The following is a 21375-nucleotide window of genomic DNA, read 5'->3' as shown; positions in this document are numbered from 1 at the left end:
GGAGGCAGACTGCCTAAGTTGATTCCAGCACCACCATTAACCTGCTCTGCAAGTTTCTTAGCCTCTTGATGACCTCTCTTTCCTCAGTTTGTTAATTAAGGAAATGAAGAGAATGGTAGTACCTATTTCATAGGGAGGTTGTGAGGATTAAATACATACACAGGAATAGATCTTAGAACAGTGTTGACATATAGAAAATATGCCAAAACCCATGTACCCACCATCTATGTAACAAATCTTAACTTTTTGCCTTATCTGCTTCATTTTTAAAAAGAAAAAACATTACAGGTACAGTTGAAGCTCTTTTTATTCCCTTTCATGCGCTTCCTCCTCCTTCTCAGGGGTGACCACCAACTTGAATTTGGTGTGCATCCTTCCTTGCCTTCATGTTTTCATTCTTTAGCTATGTATGTGAAAAACGATATACCCTATTGCTTTCATGTTTCTAAATTCAAAGAAATAATACTGAACTGCACTTACCATTCTGTAACTTTTTCCACTTGACATTATGTTTTCAACGTGTTTCCATGTTGATGTGTATATGCCAAGTTCTTTCATTTCAATTACTGTATAGTATTTTGTTGTATGAATATGTATAATCTAGCCATTCCCCTGTTGATAGACATTTGTGTTGTTACTCATTTTCCATTATAAACAGTTTTCATTCTGTATGGCACCCTGAGGTCCTCCTAGACTACCTTGACCTGATATTTTTGGAGGGAAAGATTTCTCATTACTGGTCCAATTTTTAGAAATATTTATTAGTCTTATTCAGGTATTCTATTTCTTTTTCATTACTTATATTTTTCCAAAAATATTGTTCATTTTGAAGGTATTGCTATAAAGTTCTTTCTGCTATGCACTATCACTATCATTTTCTTTCTTAATAGTTTTCATTTAGGCCTCCTCTTTTTCTCATGATCAGTCTTGCTAAAGTTTTATCTCTTTTTTTTATTTTTTATTTATTTTTATTGTGGAAAGTCCTAAGGAAACAAAGACAAAGAGTTTTTTGAGGTACCTCCGTACTGCTTTCCACTCTACGATTACATGAGGAACATTATGTTTACTAGACTTCCCCCATCATCAAGTTCCCCCCACATTCCCCATTGCAGTCATTGTCCATCAGCGTAGTAAGATGTTGTAGAATCACTACTTGTCTTCTCTGTGTTGTACAGCCCTCCCCGTGCCCCACCCCCACATATACATGCTATTCATAATGTCCCCTTTCTTTTTTCTCGCCACTTATCCATCCCTACCCACCCGTCCTCCCCAGTCCTTTTCCCTTTGGTAACTGTTAGTCCATTCTTGGGTTCTGTGAGTCTTCTGGTGTTTTGCTCCTTCCATTTTTTTCTTTGTTCTTATACTCCACAGATAAGTGAAATCATCTGATACTTGTCTTTCCCTCCTGGCTTATTTCACTGAGCATAATACCCTCTAGCTCCATCCATGTTGTTGCAAATGGTAGGATTTGTTTTCTTCTTATGACTGAATAATATTCCATTGTGTGTATGTACCATATCTTTATCCATTCATCTACTGAGGGACACTTAGGTTGCTTCCATTTCTTGGCTATTGTGAATAGTGCTGCATTTGTCTTTTTCAAACTGGGATGCTGCGTTCTTAGGGTAAATTCGTAGGAGTGGAATTCCTGGGTCAAGTGGTATTTCTACTTTGAGTTTTTTGAGGAACCTCCATACTGCTTTCCACAATGGTTGAATGAGTTTACATCCCCACCAGCAGTGTAGGAGGGTTCCCCTTTCTCCACATCCTTGCCAGCATTTGTTGTTGTTTGTCTTTTGGATGTTGGCCATCCTAACTGGTGTGAGGTGATATCTCATTGTGGTTTTAATTTGCATTTCCCTGATGATTAGTGATGTGGAGCATCTTCTGATGTGCCTGTTGGCCATCTGAATTTCTTCTTTGGAGAAGTGTCTGTTCAGATCCTGTGCCCATTTTTTAATTGGATTATTTGCTTTTTGTTTGTTGAGGTGTGTGAGCTCTTTATATATTTTGGATGTCAACCCTTTATTGGATCTCTCATTTATGAATATATTCTCCCATACTGTAGGATGCCTTTTTGTTCTTTGTTTGTGTCCTTTGCTGTACAGAAGCTTTTCAGCTCGATATAGTCCCACCTCTTCATTTTTGCTTTTCTTTCCCTTGCCCAGGGAGATATGTTCATGAAAGTCACTCATGTTTATGTCCAAGAGATTTTTGCCTGTTTTTTTCTAAGAGTTTTATGGTTTCATGACTTACATTCAGGTCTTTGATCCATTTCAAATTTACTTTTGTGTATGGGGTTAGACAATGATCCAGTTTCATTCTCTTACATGCAGCTGTCCAGTTTTGCCAACACCAGCTGTAGAAGAGGCTGTCATTTCCCCATTGTATGTCCATGGTTCCTTTATCGTATATTGATTGACCATATATGTTTGGGTTAATATCTGGACTCTCTATTCTGTTCCACTTCTCTGTGGGTCTGTTCTTGTGCCAGTACCAAATTGTCTTGATTACTGTGGCTTTGTAGTTGAGCTTAAAATTGGGAAGCAACATTCCCCCTGCTTTATTCTTCCTTCTCAGGATTGCTTGGGCTATTTGGGGTCTTTTGTGATTCCATATGAATTTTAAAACTATTGGCTCCATGTCATTGAAGAATGGTGTTGGTATTTTGATAGGGATTGTATTGAATCTGTAGATGGCTTTAGGCAGGATGGCCATTTTGACAATATTAATTCTTCCTCGCCAAGAGCATGGGATGAGTTTCCATTTGTTAGTGTCCTCTTTAATTTCTCTTAAGAGTGTCTTGTAGTTTTCAGGGTATAGGTCTTTCACTTCCTGTTTAGGTTTATTCCTAGGTATTTTGTTCTTTTTGATGCAATTGTGAATGAAATTGTTTTCCTGATTTCTCTTACTGCTAGTTCATTGTTAGCGTATAGGAAAGCAACAGATTTCTGTGTATTAATTTTGTATCCTGCAAGTTTGCTGAATTCAGGTATTAGTTCTAGTAGTTTTGGAGTGGATACTTTAGGGTTTTTTATGTATAATATCATGTCATCTGCAAATAGTGACAGTTTGACTTCTTCTTTACCAATCTGGATGCCTTGTATTTCTTTGTTTTGTCTGATTGCCGTGGCTAGACCCTCCAGTACTATGTTGAATAGCAGTGGGGACAGTGGGCATCCCTGTCTTGTTCGCATCTATGGAGATGATCATGTGGTTTTTGTCCTTCTTTTTGTTGATGTGGTGGATGATATTGATGGATTTTCGAATGTTGTACCATCCTTGCATTCCTGAGATGAATCCCACTTGATCATGGTGTATGAATCTCTTGATGTATTTTTTAATTCAGTTTGCTAATATTTTGTTGAGTATTTTTGCATTTCTGTTCATCAGGGATATTGATCTGTAAGTTTCTTTTTTTTGTGGTGTCTTTGCCTGGTTTTGGTATTAGAGTGATACTGGCTTCTTACAATGAGTTTGAAAGTATTCCCTCCTCGTCTATTTTTTGGAAAACTTTAAGGATAATGGGTTTTATGTCTTCTCTATATGTCTGATAAAATTCAGCAGTGAAGGCATGTGGCCCAGAGGTTTTGTTTTTGGGTAGTTTTTTATTACCGATTCTATTTTGTTGCTGGTAATTGGTCTGTACATATTTTCTGTTTCTTCCTTGTTCAGTCTTGGAAGGTTGTATTTTTCTAGGAACTTGTCCATTTCCTCTAGATTTTCCAACTTGTTAGCATATAGATTTTCATAGTATTCTCTAATAATTTTTTGTATTTCTGTGGGGTCCATCATGATTTTTTGTTTCTCATTTCTGATTTTGCTGATGTGTGTAGATTCTCTTTTGCTCTTAGTAAGTCTTGCTAAGGGCTTATCTATTTTGTTTATTTTCTCAAAGAACCATCTCTTGGTTTCATTGATTTTTTTTTCTATAGCTTTATTTCTCTCAATTTTATTTAATTCTACTCTGATCTTTATTATGTCCCTCCTTCTGCTAACTTTGGGCCTCATTTGTTCTTCTTTTTCCAGTTTCAATAATTGTGACTTTAGACTATTTATTTGGGGTTGTTCTTTCTTCTTTTAATAGGCCTGGATTGCTATATACTTTCCTCTTAGAACTGCCTTCACTGTGTCCCACAAAAGTTGGGGCTTTGTGCTGTTGTTGTCATTTGTCTCCATATATTGCTTGATCTGTCTCCATATATTGCTTGATCTCTTTTAATTTGGTCATTGATCCATTGATTATTTAGGAGCATATTGTCAAGCCTCCATGTGTTTGTGAGCCTTTTTGCTTTCTTTGTACAATTTATTTCTAGTTTTATACCTTTGTGGTCTGAGAAGTTGGTTGGTAGAATTTCAATCTTTTTGAATTTACTGAGGCTCTTTTTGTGGCCTAGTATGTGGTCTATTCTGGAAAATGTTCCAGGTGCACTTGAGAAGAATGTGTATCCTGCTGCTTTTGGGTGTAGAGTTCTGTAGATGTCTGTTAGGTCCATATGTTCTAATGTGTTGTTCAGTGCCTCTGTGTCCTTACTTATTTTCTGTCTGCTTGATCTGTCCTTTGGAGTGATTGTTGTGTTGAAGTCTCCTAAAATGAATGCATTGCATTCTATTTCCTCCTTTAATTCTGTTAGTATTTGTTTCACATATGTTGGTGCTCCTGTATTGGGTGCATATATATTTATAATGGTTGTATCCTCTTAATGGACTGATCCTTTTATCATTATGTAATGTCCTTCTTTATCTCTTGTTATTTTCTTTGTTTTTAAATCTATTTTGTCTGATAGAAGTACTGCAACACCTGCTTTTTTCTTCCTATTGTTCGCATGAAATATCTTTTTCCATCCCTTGACTTTTAGTCTGTGTATGTCTTTGGGTTTGAGGTGAGTCTCTTGTAATAGCATATAGATGGGTCTTGCTTTTTTATCCATTCTATTACTCTGTGTCTTTTGATTGGTGCATTCAGTCCATTTACATTTAGAGTGATTATTGAAAGATATGTACTGATTACCATTGCAGGCTTTAGATTCATGGTTACCAAAGGTTCAAGGGTAGCTTCTTTACTATCTAATCATCTAACTTAACTCTCTTATTAAGCTATTATTAACACAGTCTGATGATTCTTTATTTCTCTCCCTTCTTATTCCTCCTCCTCCATTCTTTATACATTAGATGTTTTATTCTGTCCTCTTTTGTGTTTTCTTTGACTGGTTTTTTGAATAGTTGATTTTATTTTCTGCCTTTACTTAGTATTTGGTTGGTCTGCTTTCTTTGTTGTAATTTTATTTTCTCTGGTGACATCTGTTTATCCTTAGGAGTGTTTCCATCTAGAACAGTCCCTTTAAAATATCCTGTAGAGGTGATTTGTGGGAAGCAAATTCCCTCAACTTTTGCTTGTCTTGGAATTGTTTAATCCCTCCTTCATATTTAAATGATAATCGTTCTAGATACAGTATTCTTGGTTCAAGTCCCTTCTGTTTCATTGCATTAATTATATCATGCCATTATCTTCTGGCCTATAAGGCTTCTGTTGAGAAGGCTGATGATAGCCTGATGGGTTTTCCTTTGTAGGTGACCTTTTTTCTCTCTCTGGCTGCCTTTAATACCCTGTCCTTCTCTTTGATCTTTGCCATTTTAATTATTATGTGTCTTGGTGTTGTCTTCTTTGGGTCCCTTCTGTTGGGAATTCTGTGTGCTTCCGTGGTCTGAGCAACTATTTCCTCCCCCCATTTGGGGAAGTTTTCAGCAATTATTTCTTCAAAGACACTTTCTATCCCTTTTTCTCTCTCTTCTTTTTCTGATACTCCTATAATGCGAATATTGTTCCATTTGGTTTGGTCACACAATTCTCTTAATGTTCTTTCATTCCTGGGGATCCTTTTATCTTTTTCTGCCTCAGCTTCTCTGTGTTCTTGTTCTCTGATTTCTGTTCCATTAATGGCCTCTTGCACCTCATCCAGTCTGCTCTTAAGTACTTCCAGAGACTGTTTTATTACTGTATTCTCCCTCCCAACTTGATCCTTTAGCTCTTGCATATTTCACTGCAGGTCCATTAGCATGGTTATGACCTTCATTTTGAATTCTTCTTCAGGAAGATTGGTTAAATCTATCTCCCTAGGCCCTCTCTTGGGGTTTGTCTGCATAATTCTGAACTGGACCAAACTCTTCTGCCTTTTCATGGCAATAGAAGTAGTTGTAGGCAGGTAGCATGTGTGTTAGCTGGGAGAACAAAGTACTTGCCTGATTGCTGGTTGCCTTGCCCTTCTCCACTGCCTGTCAGTTACCTGCACACCTTGCGCAGCCTCTGGATTAATCCCTGAAGCTGCCATGGGTGGGGTCGCCATCAGCATAGCCCAGAGCCCTGTGGGGCATGGCAGGTGCACCAGGTGTGCTGTCCTGAGAGAATGTTGCCCCTTCGCGCCTTGCCCCAGTTTCGTCTGCCTGCACCAGGCAGCTGCCCATCTGCGGCAGCCTCTAGGTCTGGCCCAGGTAGCTGCATGGTGGGAGAAGATTCTGGGCGGTTGCTGTGGGTGTGGCTGCTCCGCCACTGTGAGCAGGCACGTGGCGGCTCCTCGGTTGCTCCGCCACTGCATGTGCATGCACAGCCACTCCCTGGCTGCTCAGCCACTGTGGCAGGGCCACGCCAGAGGGGGAACTACTGGTTGGCTGTTTATCGCCATGAGGGGCCTCAGGACTGCGTTACCTCCCAGGGGGCTGGGGCGCCTGAAGTTCCCCAGGATTCCCAGCTACTGGGCTGAGCGTGCTGGGACACTTCTGTCCAGCTGTGGGGTCCCTGGCCCTTTAAGACTTTCAAAAAGCACTTGCTTTTCTTTTGTCCCAGGGGAGCCAGCTGTGAGGACCTACTCTCAGATTTTACTTTTCCATTTCTCTCATATCCAGCACACCATGCAATCTGTGTCTGCACTCCCAGTGCAGATGACTAGGAATGGTTATTTAGCAGTCCTGCGCTGCCATTCCCTCCCTGCTCTGACTCCTTTCCTCCCTCCAGGGAGCTGGGGTTGGGGGAGCACTTGGGTCCCGCCAGGCTGCAGCTTTTATCTTACCCCGTTCGTGAAATGCTGAGTTCTTGCAGATGTAGATATAGCCTGGCTATTGTACTGTATCCTCTGGTCTCTCTTTTAGGAATAGTTGTATTTGTTATATTTTCAAAAATATATATGGTTTTGGGAGGAGATTTCCTCTGCCCTATCCATGCTGACATCTTGGCTTCCCATCAGGTTTATCTCTTTTGATAGAGTTTTCAAAGAACTAGTTTTCAGTATTGTTGATTTTTTTTCATTAATTTCTGCTTTTCTTCCCTTCTACTTATTTTGGGGCTTACTGTGTTATTGTTGGAGTCTTTTTAAGCCTCTTTATTTGAGTGAGTCTCTTGTTTTTTCATCATTCCCTTTAAAATTATTAATTTCTCTCTAGGAACTTCTTTAGCTGTATCCTGCAAGTTTTAATATGTGTACCTTTGTTGTTCCCATTGCCACTGTGATTTCCTCTTTAATCTACAAATAATTTAGTGATGTTCTTTTTAGTTTCCAAATATGTCTCTCTATTTATATTATTTTCATGATTGATTTCTTAATTGATTTGTGGTAGAAGATGTGGTCTAGGTGATTTAAATTCCTTGGAAACCCTAAACTACCTGCAGGAGGTTTCACTCCAGCTCCTGAGTAGATCCTCTGAACTCTTACCACTTTTGCCTCAATGAAGAAACATGCCAGTGAAATTGCTGACCATCTGCTACCAAGCAGAGACACAAGAAAATAGTTCTGTATTTCCTAGAAATCCTGAGGTTGACCTGGGAAAGAAGGCTTTGAGCATCAACCTGTGTGGTCAAACTCAAGTCTAAAAACTAGATTGCTGCTTTTCTCCACTGAAGATGCAACCTCATATTCTTTTTATAGCTGGGGATGAAGGAGAAAGCAGGGATAGGTAAGGGATTATCCAGGAACTTCTCTGCTAGTGATGGATGAAGGGCAACAGCTCCTGAATGTTGCCACTTAACTGTACACATAGGTAGGGCATTCAGTCAGGGCTATCCTTATCCTCATAGCAAACTGCAGGACATGTTGCTAGGGCAGCCCAGTGGGCAGGTCTGCAGAGCCTATGCTGGCTTCTTCAAGTATTGCATATTTTCCAGAGTCCACTGTGCTTCTGGCTATTTCCTTGGTATGATAAAAAGTTCAAGCCTCTAACATGAAGGGTTCAAGAAATTATCCCTGTCCCACACAAGGGCACATCCAATGTTGGCCCTCTCGTAGTTTGCAAGCTCCAAAGAACTAGAGCTGGACAAGACTGAACTGTGGGTGGCATGATGTCATCAGACTGAGGGAACCCAGAAAAACAAGGAGATTTCTGGGAAAGAACAAACAAAAGGTAGCTGCATAAAAGAGTAAGGTCTAAAGCAGAGATTGGAAATGAACATCAGAAGAATTCTCTCAATTGCAGGAACATAGCGACAGCCTTTTATTTTTATTTTATATTAGTTAATTCCTTCTTTCTACTTTCTTTAGTTTTTTTCCATAATTCCTTGAATTTTTAATCCATAATTTTGTTCCTTGCTGTTTATTAATGTAATTAAGACTGTATTCTTCTCTAAACTGTTCTTCAATTTTATCTTTAGTTTCATCTTTAGTTTCTGATATCTTTTTGAAATATATTATTCCCTTTATACTTAAATTTTCAGTTTGATCTTTCTCTTTGACTCAAGAATTAAAAGAATATACTAAAATTTCCAGGTTTTTTTGGTAATTTCAAGTTTTATCTTATTCTGATTGGAGAATACTGTTTCTGTCATTTCTAAGTGGAGTGTATTAAGGTTTTGGTTTAATTTTGTAAATATTCCATGGGCATTTGGGAAATCTATCCTCTCAGGGCAATTTGATCTTCCTTATTAGGTTATTTAGCTCTTTTGTGTCTTTGTGTGTGTGTGTGTAAACTTATTTATCAGACACATGTATTAATAAAAGTGAATTATGGTCTCTACTTCTATTGCCTTTATGTTTATTTCTTTTTCACTTTATTATAGATGTCATTTACTGAATTTTGATGCTACTTTCTTTGCTTTACAGAAATTCATAGCTAATATCTTCATTGTGGGTTGTATGTTTTATCACTATAAAGAACCTTTGTTGTTTGCCTTAATGCTTTTCCACCCCTGAATTCAACCTTATCTAGTGTAAAATTGTGACTCAATTTTCTTCCCTTGCAGTTGGCTGCTGTGCTTTGACCATCTTTTATTTTTAACTGTTTTGTAAGGCTATTTTTCTTTCATAAGTGAGCTTATCCCATTGAGATTTGTAGATACGACTTAGTTCTGTATCTCATTTTACTACCTATTTTTTTGGTATCATTAATCTACAATTACAGAATGAACATTATGTTTACTAGGTTCCCCCTTTCACCAAGTACCCCCCACATACCCCTTCACAGTCACTGTCCATATGTGTAGTAAGATGCTGTAAAATCACTACTTGTCTTGCACAGCCCTCCCCGTGCCCCCCATGCACTATACATGCTAATCGTAATGCCCTCTTTCTTTTTCCCCGCCCTTATCCCTCCCTTCCCACCCATCGTCCCCAGTCCCTTTCCCTTTGGTAACTATTAGTCCATTCTTGGGTTCTGTGATTCTGCTGCTCTTTTGTTCCTTCAGTTTTCCTTTGTTCTCATACTCCACATATGAGTGAAATCATTTGGTACTTGTCTTTCTCCGCCTGGCTTATTTCACTGAGCATAATACCCTCTAGCACCATCCATGTTGTTGCAAATGGTAGGATTTGCTTTCTTCTTATGAATGAATAATATTCCATTGTGTATATGTACCACATCTTCTTTATCCATTCATCTACTGATGGACATTTAGGTTGCTTCCATATCTTGGCTATTGTAAATAGTGCTGCGATAAACATAGCGGTGCATCTGTCTTTTTCAAACTGGAGTGCTGCATTCTTAGGGTAAATTCCTAGAAGTGGGATTCCTGGGTCAAATGGTGTTTCTATTGTGAGCATTTTGAGGAACCTCCATACTGCTTTCCACAATGGTTGAACTAGTTTACATTCCCACCAGCAGTGTAGGAGGGTTCCCCTTTCTCCACATCCTCGCCAACATTTGTTGTTGTTTGTCTTTACAATGATGGCTATCCTTACTGGTGTGAGGTGATATCTCATTGTGGTTTTAATTTGCATTTCTCTGATGATTAGCAATGTGGAGCATCTTTTCATGTGCCTGTTGGCCATCTGGATTTCTTCTTTAGAGAGCTGTCTATTCAGCTCCTCTGCCCATTTTTTAATTGGATTATTTGCTTTTTGTTTGTTGAGGCATGTGAGCTCTTTATATATTTTGGATGTCAATCCTTTATTGGATCTGTCATTTATGAATATGTTCTCCCATACTGTAGGACACCTTTTTGTTTTATTGATGGTGTCCTTTGCTGTATAGAAGCTTTTTAGCTTGATATAGTCCCACTTATTCATTTTTGCCTTTGTTTCCCTTGCCTGGGGAGATATGTTCATGAAGAAGTCACTCATGTTTATGTCCATGAGATTTTTGCCTATGTTTTTCTCTAAGAGTGTTATGGTTTCATGACTTACATTCAGGTCTTTGATCCATTTGGAGTTTACTTTTGTGTATGGGGTTAGACAGTGATCCAGTTTCATTCTCTTACATGTAGCTGTCCAGTTTTGCCAGCACCATCTGTTGAAGAGACTGTCATTTCCCCATTGTATGTCCATGGCTCCTTTATCATATATTAATTGGCCATATATGTTTGGGTTAATGTCTGGAGTCTCTATTCTGTTCCACTGGTCTGTGGCTCTGTTCTTGTGCCAGTACCAAATTGTCTTGATTACTGTGGCTTAGTAGTAGAGCTTGAAGTTGGGGAGTGAGATCCCCCCTCCCCACTTTATTCTACCTTCTCAGGAGTGCTTTGGCTATTCGGGGTCTTTGACGGTTCCATATGAATTTTTGACCTATTTGTTCCAGTTCATTGAAGAATGCTCTTGGTAATTTGATAGGGATTGCATTGAATCTGTATATTGCTTTGGGCAGGATGGCCATTTTGATGATATTAATTCTTCCTAGCCAGGAGCATGGGATGAGTTTCCATTTGTTAGTGATCTCTTTAATTTCTCTTAAGAGTTTCTTGTAGTTTTCAGCGTACAGGTCTTTCAATTCCTTGGTTAGGTTTATTCCTAGGTATTTTATTCTTTTTGATGCTGTTGTGAATGGAATTGTTTTCCTGATTTCTCTTTCTATTAGTTCATTGTTGGTGTATAGGAAAGCTACAGATTTCTGTGTGTGAATTTTGTATCCTGCAACTTTGCTGAATTCCGATATTAGTTCTAGTAGTTTTGCAGTGGAGTCTTTAGGGTTTTTTATGTACAATATCATGTCATCTGCAAATAGTGACAGTTTGACTTCTTTACCAATCTGGATGCCTTGTATTTCTTTATTTTGTCTGATTGCCATGGCTAGGACCTCCAATACCACGTTGAATAATAGTGGGGACAGTGGGCATCCCTGTCTTGTTCCCTATCTCAGAGGAAAAGGTTTCACCCTCTCACTGTTCAGTATGATGTTAGCTGTGTGGGTTTATCATATATGGCCTTCATTATGTTGAGATACTTGTGCTCTGTGCCCATTTTGTTGAGAGTTTTTATCATGAATGGATGTTGAATTTTGTCAAGTGCTTTTTCAGCATCTGTAGAGATGATCATGTGGCTTTTGTCCTTCTTTTTGTTGATGTGGTGGATGATGTTGATGGATTTTCAAATGTTGTACCATCCTTGCATCCCTGGGATGAAGCCCACTTGATCATGGTGTATGATCCTCTTGATGTATTTTGAATTTGGTTTGCTAATATTTTTTTGAGTATTTTTGCATCTACGTTCATCAGGGATATTGGTCTGTAGTTTTCTTTTTTGGTGGGGTCTTTGCCTGGTTTTGGTATTAGAGTGATGTTGGCTTCATAGAATGAGTTTGGGAGTATTCCCTCCTCTTTTATTTTTTGGAAAACTTTAATGAGAATGGGTATTATGTCTTCTCTGTATGTCTGATAAAATTCCGAGGTAAATTCATCTGGCCCAGGGGTTTTGTTCTTGGGTGGTTTTTTGATTACTGATTCAATTTCATTGCTGGTAATTGGTCTATTTAGATTTTCTGTTTCTTTCTGGGTCTGTCTTGGAAGGTTGTATTTTTCTAGGAAGTTGTCCATTTGTCCTAGGTTGTCCAGCTTGTTAGCATATAGGTTTTCTTAGTGTTCTCTAATAATTCTTTGTATTTCTGTGGGATCCGACGTGATTTTTCCTTTCTCGTTTCTGATTCTGTTGATGTGTGTTGACTCTCTTTTTCTCTTAATAAGTCTGGCTAGAGGCTTATCTATTTTGTTTATTTCATCGAAGAACCATCTCTTGGTTTCATTGATTTTTTTCTATTGTTTTATTATTCTTAATTTTACTCATTTCTTCTCTGATCTTTATTATGTCCCTCCATCTGCTGACCTTAGGCCTCATTTGTTCTTCTTTTTCCAATTTCAATAATAGTGACATTAGACTATTCATTTGGGATTGTTCTTCCTGCTTTAAATATGCCTGGATTGCTATATACTTTCCTCTTAAGACTGCTTTTGCTGCATCGCACAGAAGTTGGGACTTTGTGTTGTTCTTGTCATTTGTTTCCATATATTGCTGGATCTCCATTTTAATTTGGTCATTGATCCATTGATTATTTAAGAACATGTTGTTAAGCCTCCATGTGTTTGTGAGCATTTTTTGCTTTCTTTGTACAATTTATTTCTAGTTTTATACCTTTGTGGTCTGAAAAGTTGGCTGGTAGGATTTCAATCTTTTGGAATTTACTGAAGTTCTTTTTGTGGCCTAGTATGTGGTCTATTCTGGAGAATGTTCCATGTGCACTTGAGATGAATGTGTATCCTGCTGCTTTTCGATGTAGAGTTCTATAGATATCTATTAGGTCCATCTGTTCTAGCATGTTGTTCAGTGCCTCTGTGTCCTTACTTATTTTCTGTCTGGTGGATCTGTCCTTTGGAGTGAATGGTGTGTTAAAGTCTCCCAAAATGAATGCATTGCATTATATTTCCTCCTTTAATTCTGTTAGTATTTGTTTCACATATATTGGTGCTCCTGTATTGGGTGCATATATGTTTATAATGGTTATATCCTCTTGTTGGACAGAGCCCTTTATTATTATGTAATGTCTTTTTCTTTATCTCTTGTTACTTTCTTTATTTTGAAGTCTATTTTGTCTGATACTAGTATTGTAACACCTTTTTTCTCTGTTGTTTGCATGAAATATCTTTCTCCATCCTTTGACTTTTAATCTGTGCATGTCTTTGGGTTTGAGGTGAGTCTCTTGTAAGCAGCATATAGATGGGTCTTGCTTTTTTATCCATTCTATTACTCTGTGTCTTTTGATTGGTGTATTCAGTTCATTTACATTTAGGATGATTATTGAAAGATATGTACTTATTGCCATTGCAGTCTTTAGATTTGTGGTTACCAAAGGTTCAAGGTTAGCTTGTTTACTACCTTACTGTCTGACCTCACTCGCTTATTGTGCTGTTATAAACACAGTCTGATGATTATTTCTTTCCCTTCTTTTTCCTCCTCCTCCATTCTTCATATGTTGGGTGTTTTGTTCTGTGCTCTTCTTAGGAGTGCTCCCATCTAGAGCAGTCCCTGTAAGATACCCTGTAGAGGTAGTTTGTAGGAAGCAAATTCCCTCAACTTTTGCTTGTCTGGGAATTATTTAATCCCTTCTTCATATTTAAATGATAGTCGTGCTGGATACAGTATCCTTGATTCAAGGCCCTTCTGTTTCATTGCATTAAATATATCATGCCATTCTCTTCTGGCCTGTAAGGTTTCTGTTGAGAAGTCTGATGATAGCCTGATGGGTTTTCCTTTGTAGGTGACCTTTTTTCTCTCTCTGGCTGCCTTTAATACTCTGTCCTTGTCCTTGATCTTTGCCATTTTAATTATTATGTTTCTTCGTGTTGTCCTCTTTGGATCCCATCTCTTGGGAGTTCTGTGTGCCTCCATTGTCTGAGCAACTATTTCCTCCCCCAGTTTGGGGAAGTTCTCAGCCATTATTTCTTCCAAGATACTTTTGATCCCTTTTTCTCTCTCTTCTTCCTCTGGTACCCCTATAATGCGGATATTGTTCCTTTTGGATTGGTTACACAGTTCTCTTAATATTGTTTCATTCCTGGAGATCTTTTTATCTCTCTCTGCATCAGCTTCTATGCATTCCTGTTCTCTGGTTTCTATTCCGTCAATGGCCTCTTGCATCTTATCCATTCTCCTTCTAAATCCTTCCAGAATTTGTTTCATTTCTTCTCCCTCTGGATGTCTGTAATCTCCCTCCAGACTTCATCCCTTAGCTCTTGCATATTTCTCTGCAGCTCTGTCAGCGTGTTTATGATTTTTATTTTGAATTCTTTTTCAGGGAGACTGGTTAGGTCTGCCTCTGCAGATCCTCTCTCAGGTGTAACTGTCTTGGACTGGATCAGATTTTTTTGCCTTTTCATGGTGATAACAGTGGCTGTAGGCAGGTTGTGGGTGTGTCAGCTGGGAGAAGAAAGTTCTTTCCTGCTTGTTGGATGCCTTGCCCTTCTCCGCTGCCTGTGACGGTTACCTGCACTCCTGGAGCAGCCACTGGATTAATCCCCTAAGCTGCTGTGGGCGGGGTGTCCATCAGAGCAGCGTGGAGCCCTGTGGGGAGTGGCAGGCACCCCAGGTGCGCTCCTCCATGGTAGCTGCGACCCTGCTGGGCAGCTGTGTAGCAGCAGCGGCCTTTGGGTCTCGCCCGGGCAGCTGTGCTTTGGGCTGGGATTCCAGTTGGCTCCTGGGAGCTCACCTGCTCCCTCTGGCTCCACAGCAGGTGTTCAGAGGGCTCTTCCGTGCAGGCCTCTACTGGGCTCCTCTTGCTTCACTGCCGCCAGTGCGGGTGAGCTGTGCCCGGGCTGTTCAGTTGCACCACTGTGGGCTAGCACAAGCCTCTCCTGCAGCGCCCAGATCTGCTCCTGGTCCCTTCCAACACTGCCATCCCTGGTGCGTGCTGCCACTCTTGTGCTACTGGGCCGATGTGTCGGGGTCTGCGCCAGTTGGAGGAATGACTGGCAGGCTGCTTAGTGCCATGAGGCACTTCAGAGCTGCACTGCCTCCCCGGGGTTTAGGGCACCTAAGTTTCCCCAGTATTCCCAGCTTCCGGGACAACTTTGTCCAGCTATGGAGTCCCTGTCTTTTTAAGACTTGTAGGAAGCACTTGCTTTTCTTTTGTCTCAGGGGCGCCGGTTGCACAGACCTGCCCACAGGTTTTGCTTTTCCATTTCTCTAATATCCAGCACCCCGTGCACCTTGTGTCTGCGCTCTGGGTATGGATTTCTATATCTGGTTGTTTAGCAGTCCTGGGCTTTCACTCCCTCCCCGTTCCGACTCCTTTCTTCCCACTGGGTTTTGGGGTGGGGTGAGCGTTCGGGTCCCGCCTAGCTGCGGCTTTTATCTTACCCCCTTTGTTTGATGTTGAGTTCTCACAGCTGTAGATGTATCCTGGCTGTTGTACTGCATCCACTGGTGTCTCTTTTAGGAATTGTTGTATTTATTGTATTTTCATAAATATATATGCATTGGGGAGGAGATTTCTGAACTACTCACGCTGCCATCTTCCCATGATCCCCCCTATTTTCTTTTTTTAAGATGCATTTGGTTTGTATCTTTCTCTAGAGGGTGTATATTTCGGTAATATGTTTTATGCATGGCACTAATAATTTAGGAAGATTTGTATTCTGTTTTTCGCTCTTCTGGTGTTAGCTTTATACTATAACTTATAAATGTACTTTATTCTCTATTTCTTTAGACCATATCTATTCCCCACTGCAAGCAATGACAAAATTATTATACTGCCATTCATCCCATCTCCTTTATTCCACCTCATTGTAATCAATCTATTATTATTAGTTTTTTTAGTGATCATCACTATATTTTTGAGTACACATCTCTGTTATTTGCTTTATAAGATGTAAATGTTATCTTTTGACCTTAGATAGTAAAGATAAAATCAACATCCTTTTTCTACTTCCCATCTTCTTACACCTCCCCTTCTTGGTTTTTGTTAATTTTATAAATTTTAATGGTACAGTTTATAATACTAATATGCTAAGTAATATACTGTAGTGATTAAGAGAATGAACTGTGGAACCAGACTGCCTAGGTTCGAATCTTGGCTTTATCCTCTTGTAGCTGTGTGACCTTGAGCAAGTTATTTAATGACTTTCTGTTTCCTTATTTTTACAATGGGTATAACAATAGGTTCTACCTCACAGTGCACAGTGTGGTCATAATAAAAGCAAAGCACTAACATGGTGTGTGTGGGGTCATGGGGAAGACAGTGTAGCTCAGAGAAGACAAATAGGAACTCTGTGGCATCTTACTACACTGATGGACAGTGACTGCAATGGGGTATGGGGGGGACTCAATAACAAGAGTGAATGTAAAAGCTACATTGTTTTTCTTGTGAAACCTTCATAAGAGTGTATATCAATGATACCTTAATAAAAAATAAATAGATAAATAAATAAAAATAAAAGCAAAGCACTAGAACAGTGCCTGACACTTAGTAGGCATCTGGTAACTATCAGATTTGTATTATAATGGTTATTATGAAATAGATTCCCAGGGTGGTTTTCATTGCAGTCCTACAACTCAACTGGATTCCATGTTCAGTTTTTCCGTTCATGTCTTGGTTGCCTGAAATTCATTCTCTAATAGTTCTTCAAGATATCCTAATGGGAGTTATGTTTTCTTATCCTTATATGTTCAAAAACCTTTTACCTGAAACAAAGGCTAGCTATGTAACATAATAATAGCTATTATTGAGCACAGGTGTTCTACTGATTATACCATTGTACCTCATAATAATGCCATAAACCAAATATTAGTCACATCTCCATTTACAAATGAGAAAATTAGGACACAGGCAAGTCATACTTCCTTTCTCAAAGACTTTGCTGGCATTACACCACTGTTATCTAACATTGATGTGGCTTTGGAGAAATCTGAGACCAGTCTGACTTATTTCCTCTTAAAGGTGTCTGTATCTTTTTGCCTGGATGCTCAAAAAGTTATTTTTGAAGTTTAATAAAATTTAATGGGATATGTTGCAGGGGTTATTCTGTGTCCATTGTCTTGAGATGTTATGTGTCCTTTCAACCTGTAGATCAAAGTGTTCTTTCATTTATGTGAAGTTTCCTTGAATTCTGCTTTGAATAATTTTTCTTTTTCACAATAGTCTGTTCTTCCTTATTGAGACTTGCTGGATCCTTTGTCTCCTGTACCTATAATTTTAGCTCAAATTCCTTTTAGTTCTTTATAAATTTCAAATTCACATTGTTCTCTTAGCTTACCCCTCATAAGTCTTACTGTGTTGCTATCCCCCATATATAATATGGCTTTAATTTTTTTTTTTTTTTTTTTTAGAGGGCATCTCTCATATTTATTGATCAAATGGTTGTTAACAACAATAAAATTCAGTATAGGGGGGTCAATGCTCAATGTACAATCATTAATCCATCTCAAGCCTAATTCTCGTCAGTCTCCAATCTTCTGAAGCATAACGAACAAGTTCTTACATGGTGAACGAATTCTTACAGAGTGAATAAATTCTTACATGGTGAACAGTACAAGGGCATTCATCACAGAAACTTTCGGTTTTGGTCATGCAATATGACCTATAAACCATCAGGTCAAATATGAATATTCATTTGATTTTTGTACTTGATTTATATGTTGATCCCACATTTCTCCTATTATTATTATTATTTTTATTTTTAATAAAATGCTGAAGTGGTAGGTAGATGCAAGATAAAGGTAGAAAACATAGTTTAGTGCTGTAAGAAGGCAAATGTAGATGATCAGATGATCAGGTGTGTGCCTATGGACTAAGTATTAATCCAGGCTAGACAAGGGCAGCAAGACATCCACGGATGCAGAAGATTTCTCTCAAAGCAGGGGGGGTGAGGTTCTGAGCCTCACCTCTGTTGATCCCCAAATTCTCACCTGATGGCCCCCCTGCGACTGTGCCTGTCTTAGGTTGTTCCTCCCTTGAGGAATCTTACCCGTCTCTGGCTAACCAGTCATCTTCCGGGGCCATACAGGGAAATGTAAAGTTGGTAAGTGAGAGAGAAGCCATATTGTTTGCAAAGGTTAGCTTTTTACTTCTTTGCAGATTTATGCCCTGTGGCTTCTATGCCCAGCACTTGTCTCGAGGTATCTTTACCACCTGGAGGAATTATGATACTCGGTAAATTCGATATGAGGCACGAATTCTATTTAAGGTTTGTAATTAGGAAGGAAGAAGAAAAGCTATAGATGTAGCATATGAAGGAAACTTGGGAGGATTGATTATTTCTTTGACATATCTTCTTGTAGAGTACCTTAAGTATGTATAGGTTTTAAACTACTAACTAATTTGCACACACATATTAACATAATAGGAATACGGTGACATAAACAAAGCAAATCTATAATTACCAGCCATCTCCAGTGAAGCCAAGAAAACCATTTAGGCACCCTAGGCATTTGTGAAAATTTATCTATGATATGATGGATATTTTCCAACTGTACTTGAACCATCAGACAAATTAAAGCAGCCCATTTCTGGGATCTGTTCACATCCCATATGTTCTTTTAACCATAGATAGTCTATAGTCATGAGATTTTGGGGTGCTACAACTTGCACCCCTCCCAACTCCTGGTTGAGTTCCAACAGTACAGATCCAGTCAAATTCGTTGTCTCACTGTTATGGCTTTAATTTTTAGGATTTTTTTCTTTTTCTTCTTTCAGAGTTCTGCTAACTTATCTTATGTTTCCTTCACTTGTCTCATCATCTTTTCTTCTGCTTTGAGGTCATATTTTAAACTGTTTTATTAAGTCCTTTGAATTCATAGCAATCTGGTTTGTTCTATTTCATGGCAACATTTTTCTGGAAAATATCCTTATCTGATGTTCACTTTTCCTCTTTCTTTCCTCCTTTATTTGTAGATTTGCTGTATGGATCTCATGCTTGTTTTTCTTTTGATTATTACTTGTTATTGAATGAAATGAGTTCTTCCTCAACCAGCTATTTGCAGGAAGCAACTGGGGCAGTGAACCAAGCTAATATTGAGACTGCTGTGGCCCAGAGTTTGTGTGAGTGTATGTGTGTGTTTTATATGAGAAAAAGAAAAGGTGAGACAGAGACACACAAACTGGGTTAGCCGTATGTCTCCCAGCAAGTGCATACTTTCCCAACCCCTATTTCGTTAAGAGACTACCTCCAACATAGATAACATTTTTAATGTTACCTGTTACTTCTGATAGTTACTGGCATCAGAATGAGTAGCTGGAAGTTACCACAGCTTGTGTCTCTAAAACCTTCATTGCAAACCAGGTTGGTGGTTCTACTTCTCAATATACCACCTATTCAGTGCTCTGCCAACTTTGGGAAATGAGGTCACAGCAGTATTTAATCTCAACATACTTCTGCTGCTGGTATGTTTTTCACTGAATTTGGCAGGCCATCATCATTAATTGTGCTTTAGGGTTGGTTATATTAGCATCTTATCAAAGGTAGAGTTTGTGTTTCTTGTTTTTGGGTGATCTCAAGGATTACAGAATGACAAAGGTAACTTAATTTTGTTATTTTAAAATATTTTTGTATTTTAAATTTCAATTTTGTATTTATTTTAAAACCAAAGCCATTTAAAAACACAGAGTGCCTCTAATCTTAGAGAGAGTTGGTACCATACCACCTTATACCATGTTAAATGGGAAAAACAGTTTCAAAATTTTCTGCATACTCCAGTGGCAAGAAGATCTCCCATCATATAGCTAGTAAGAAGCAGACCTTGGATTCAAACCAAAGTCTGTCCAAATCCAAAGCCTGTGTTCTTTTTATCATAGAACTTTCTCCTCCTGAAGAATATATATATATTTATGGTTGTTCTTATGAACATTTTTCTCTTAACTACTTTTTTTTTATTTCCTGGTTTTTAGTGTGACAAGTACAAGACTGGAGTTATTGATGGGCCTGCATGTAATAGCCTTTGTGTTACAGAAACACTTTACTTTGGGAAATGCTTATCCACCAAGCCCAACAATCAGGTATGGACATTTTGAATAAATATTCCAGATTGTTAGTGGATCTAATATTACCTTAAATGAAAGCATTATTTAAAAAATTATTGAATCAGAGCTTTAGGACATTTGATATACTCTAATTTTGTATGCTCTGATTCACTCATCCAACAGATGTTTATTAATCCCCTATTCCCAATGTATTCCAGACACTACTAGAAATACAGTGTGACTAAGACAAATAAGATTAAGTGACATAATATATTCAAAGGACTGAAAGGAAAAAAAAACCTACAACCAAGAACACTCTACCCAACAGGTTATCATTCATAATTATAGGAGAGATCAAGAGGTTTCCTTCCACACATGCAAAATTAAGAGTTCATTGCCATTAAACCAGCCTTAAAAGAAATGTGAAGGGGCTTTTCTAAGTGGAAAAGAAAATGCCATAACTAGAAGAAATTTATAAAAGGAAAAAATTTTACTGGTAAAAGCTAGCATATAGAAAAAGAGCAGTCACTTAAAAGCTAGTATAAAAGCTAAAAGACAAAAGTAGTAAAATCAATTATATCTGTAAAATTAATTAAGGAAATCAGAAAATAAAAAGATATAAAATATTACATCATATACATAAAATGTGCAGGAGGGGAGTAAAAGTGTAGTGCTTTTAGAATGTTTGAAATGAAGTGAACATCAACTTAATATAGACTGCTATATTTTTAGGATGTTATATATGAACCTCATGGTAACTACAGACCAAAGTCATATAATAGATGCACAAAAATACAGAGAAAGGAATTCAAACTCAACACTAAAGAAAGTCATCAATCATAAGGGGAAAGAGCAAGAAAAGAAGAAACGAACAAAAAAGAACTACAAAAAACAACCAGAAAACAGTGAACAAAATAGAAGTTAGTACATACCTATCAATAATTACTTTAAATGTTAAGTGGTCCAAATACTCCAATCAAAAGATGTAGGGTGACTGAGTGGGTTAAGAAATAAGACCCATCCATATGTTGCCTACAGTAGACTCACTTCAGACTACAGAAACTTATGGACTGAAAGTGAAAGGATAGAAAAAGGTATTCCAAGCAAATGGAAGCAAAAACAAAGCTGGAGTAGCAATACTTACATCAGACAAAATAGACTTTAAAACAAAAGGTGTAATAAAAGACAAATAAGGGCATTATATAATGATAAAGGGATCAGTCTGCAGCAGCTAAATATATA

The 21375-nt window shown here is 38.3% G+C and overlaps 1 protein-coding gene across 5 annotated transcripts in view; it reads left to right on the top strand.

Annotated features, from left to right (window-relative positions):
- Positions 1-21375, top strand: part of DIPK1A (divergent protein kinase domain 1A) — a 139614-nt gene that overhangs the window by 100266 nt on the left and 17973 nt on the right. For all 5 annotated transcript variants that reach the window (XM_036998051.2, XM_073234286.1, XM_036998048.2 and 2 more), the window contains one exon: positions 20062-20169. In XM_036998051.2, the coding sequence (XP_036853946.1) occupies positions 20062-20169 (108 nt within the window). The remainder of the gene's footprint in view (positions 1-20061; positions 20170-21375) is intronic.

Source organism: Manis javanica, chromosome 4, assembly GCF_040802235.1.
Source record: "Manis javanica isolate MJ-LG chromosome 4, MJ_LKY, whole genome shotgun sequence".
In the NCBI taxonomy this organism is placed as follows: Eukaryota; Metazoa; Chordata; class Mammalia; order Pholidota; family Manidae; genus Manis; species Manis javanica.
The sequence above is the reverse complement of the archived record's forward strand: the minus strand, read 5'-3'. Positions and strand labels throughout refer to the sequence as shown.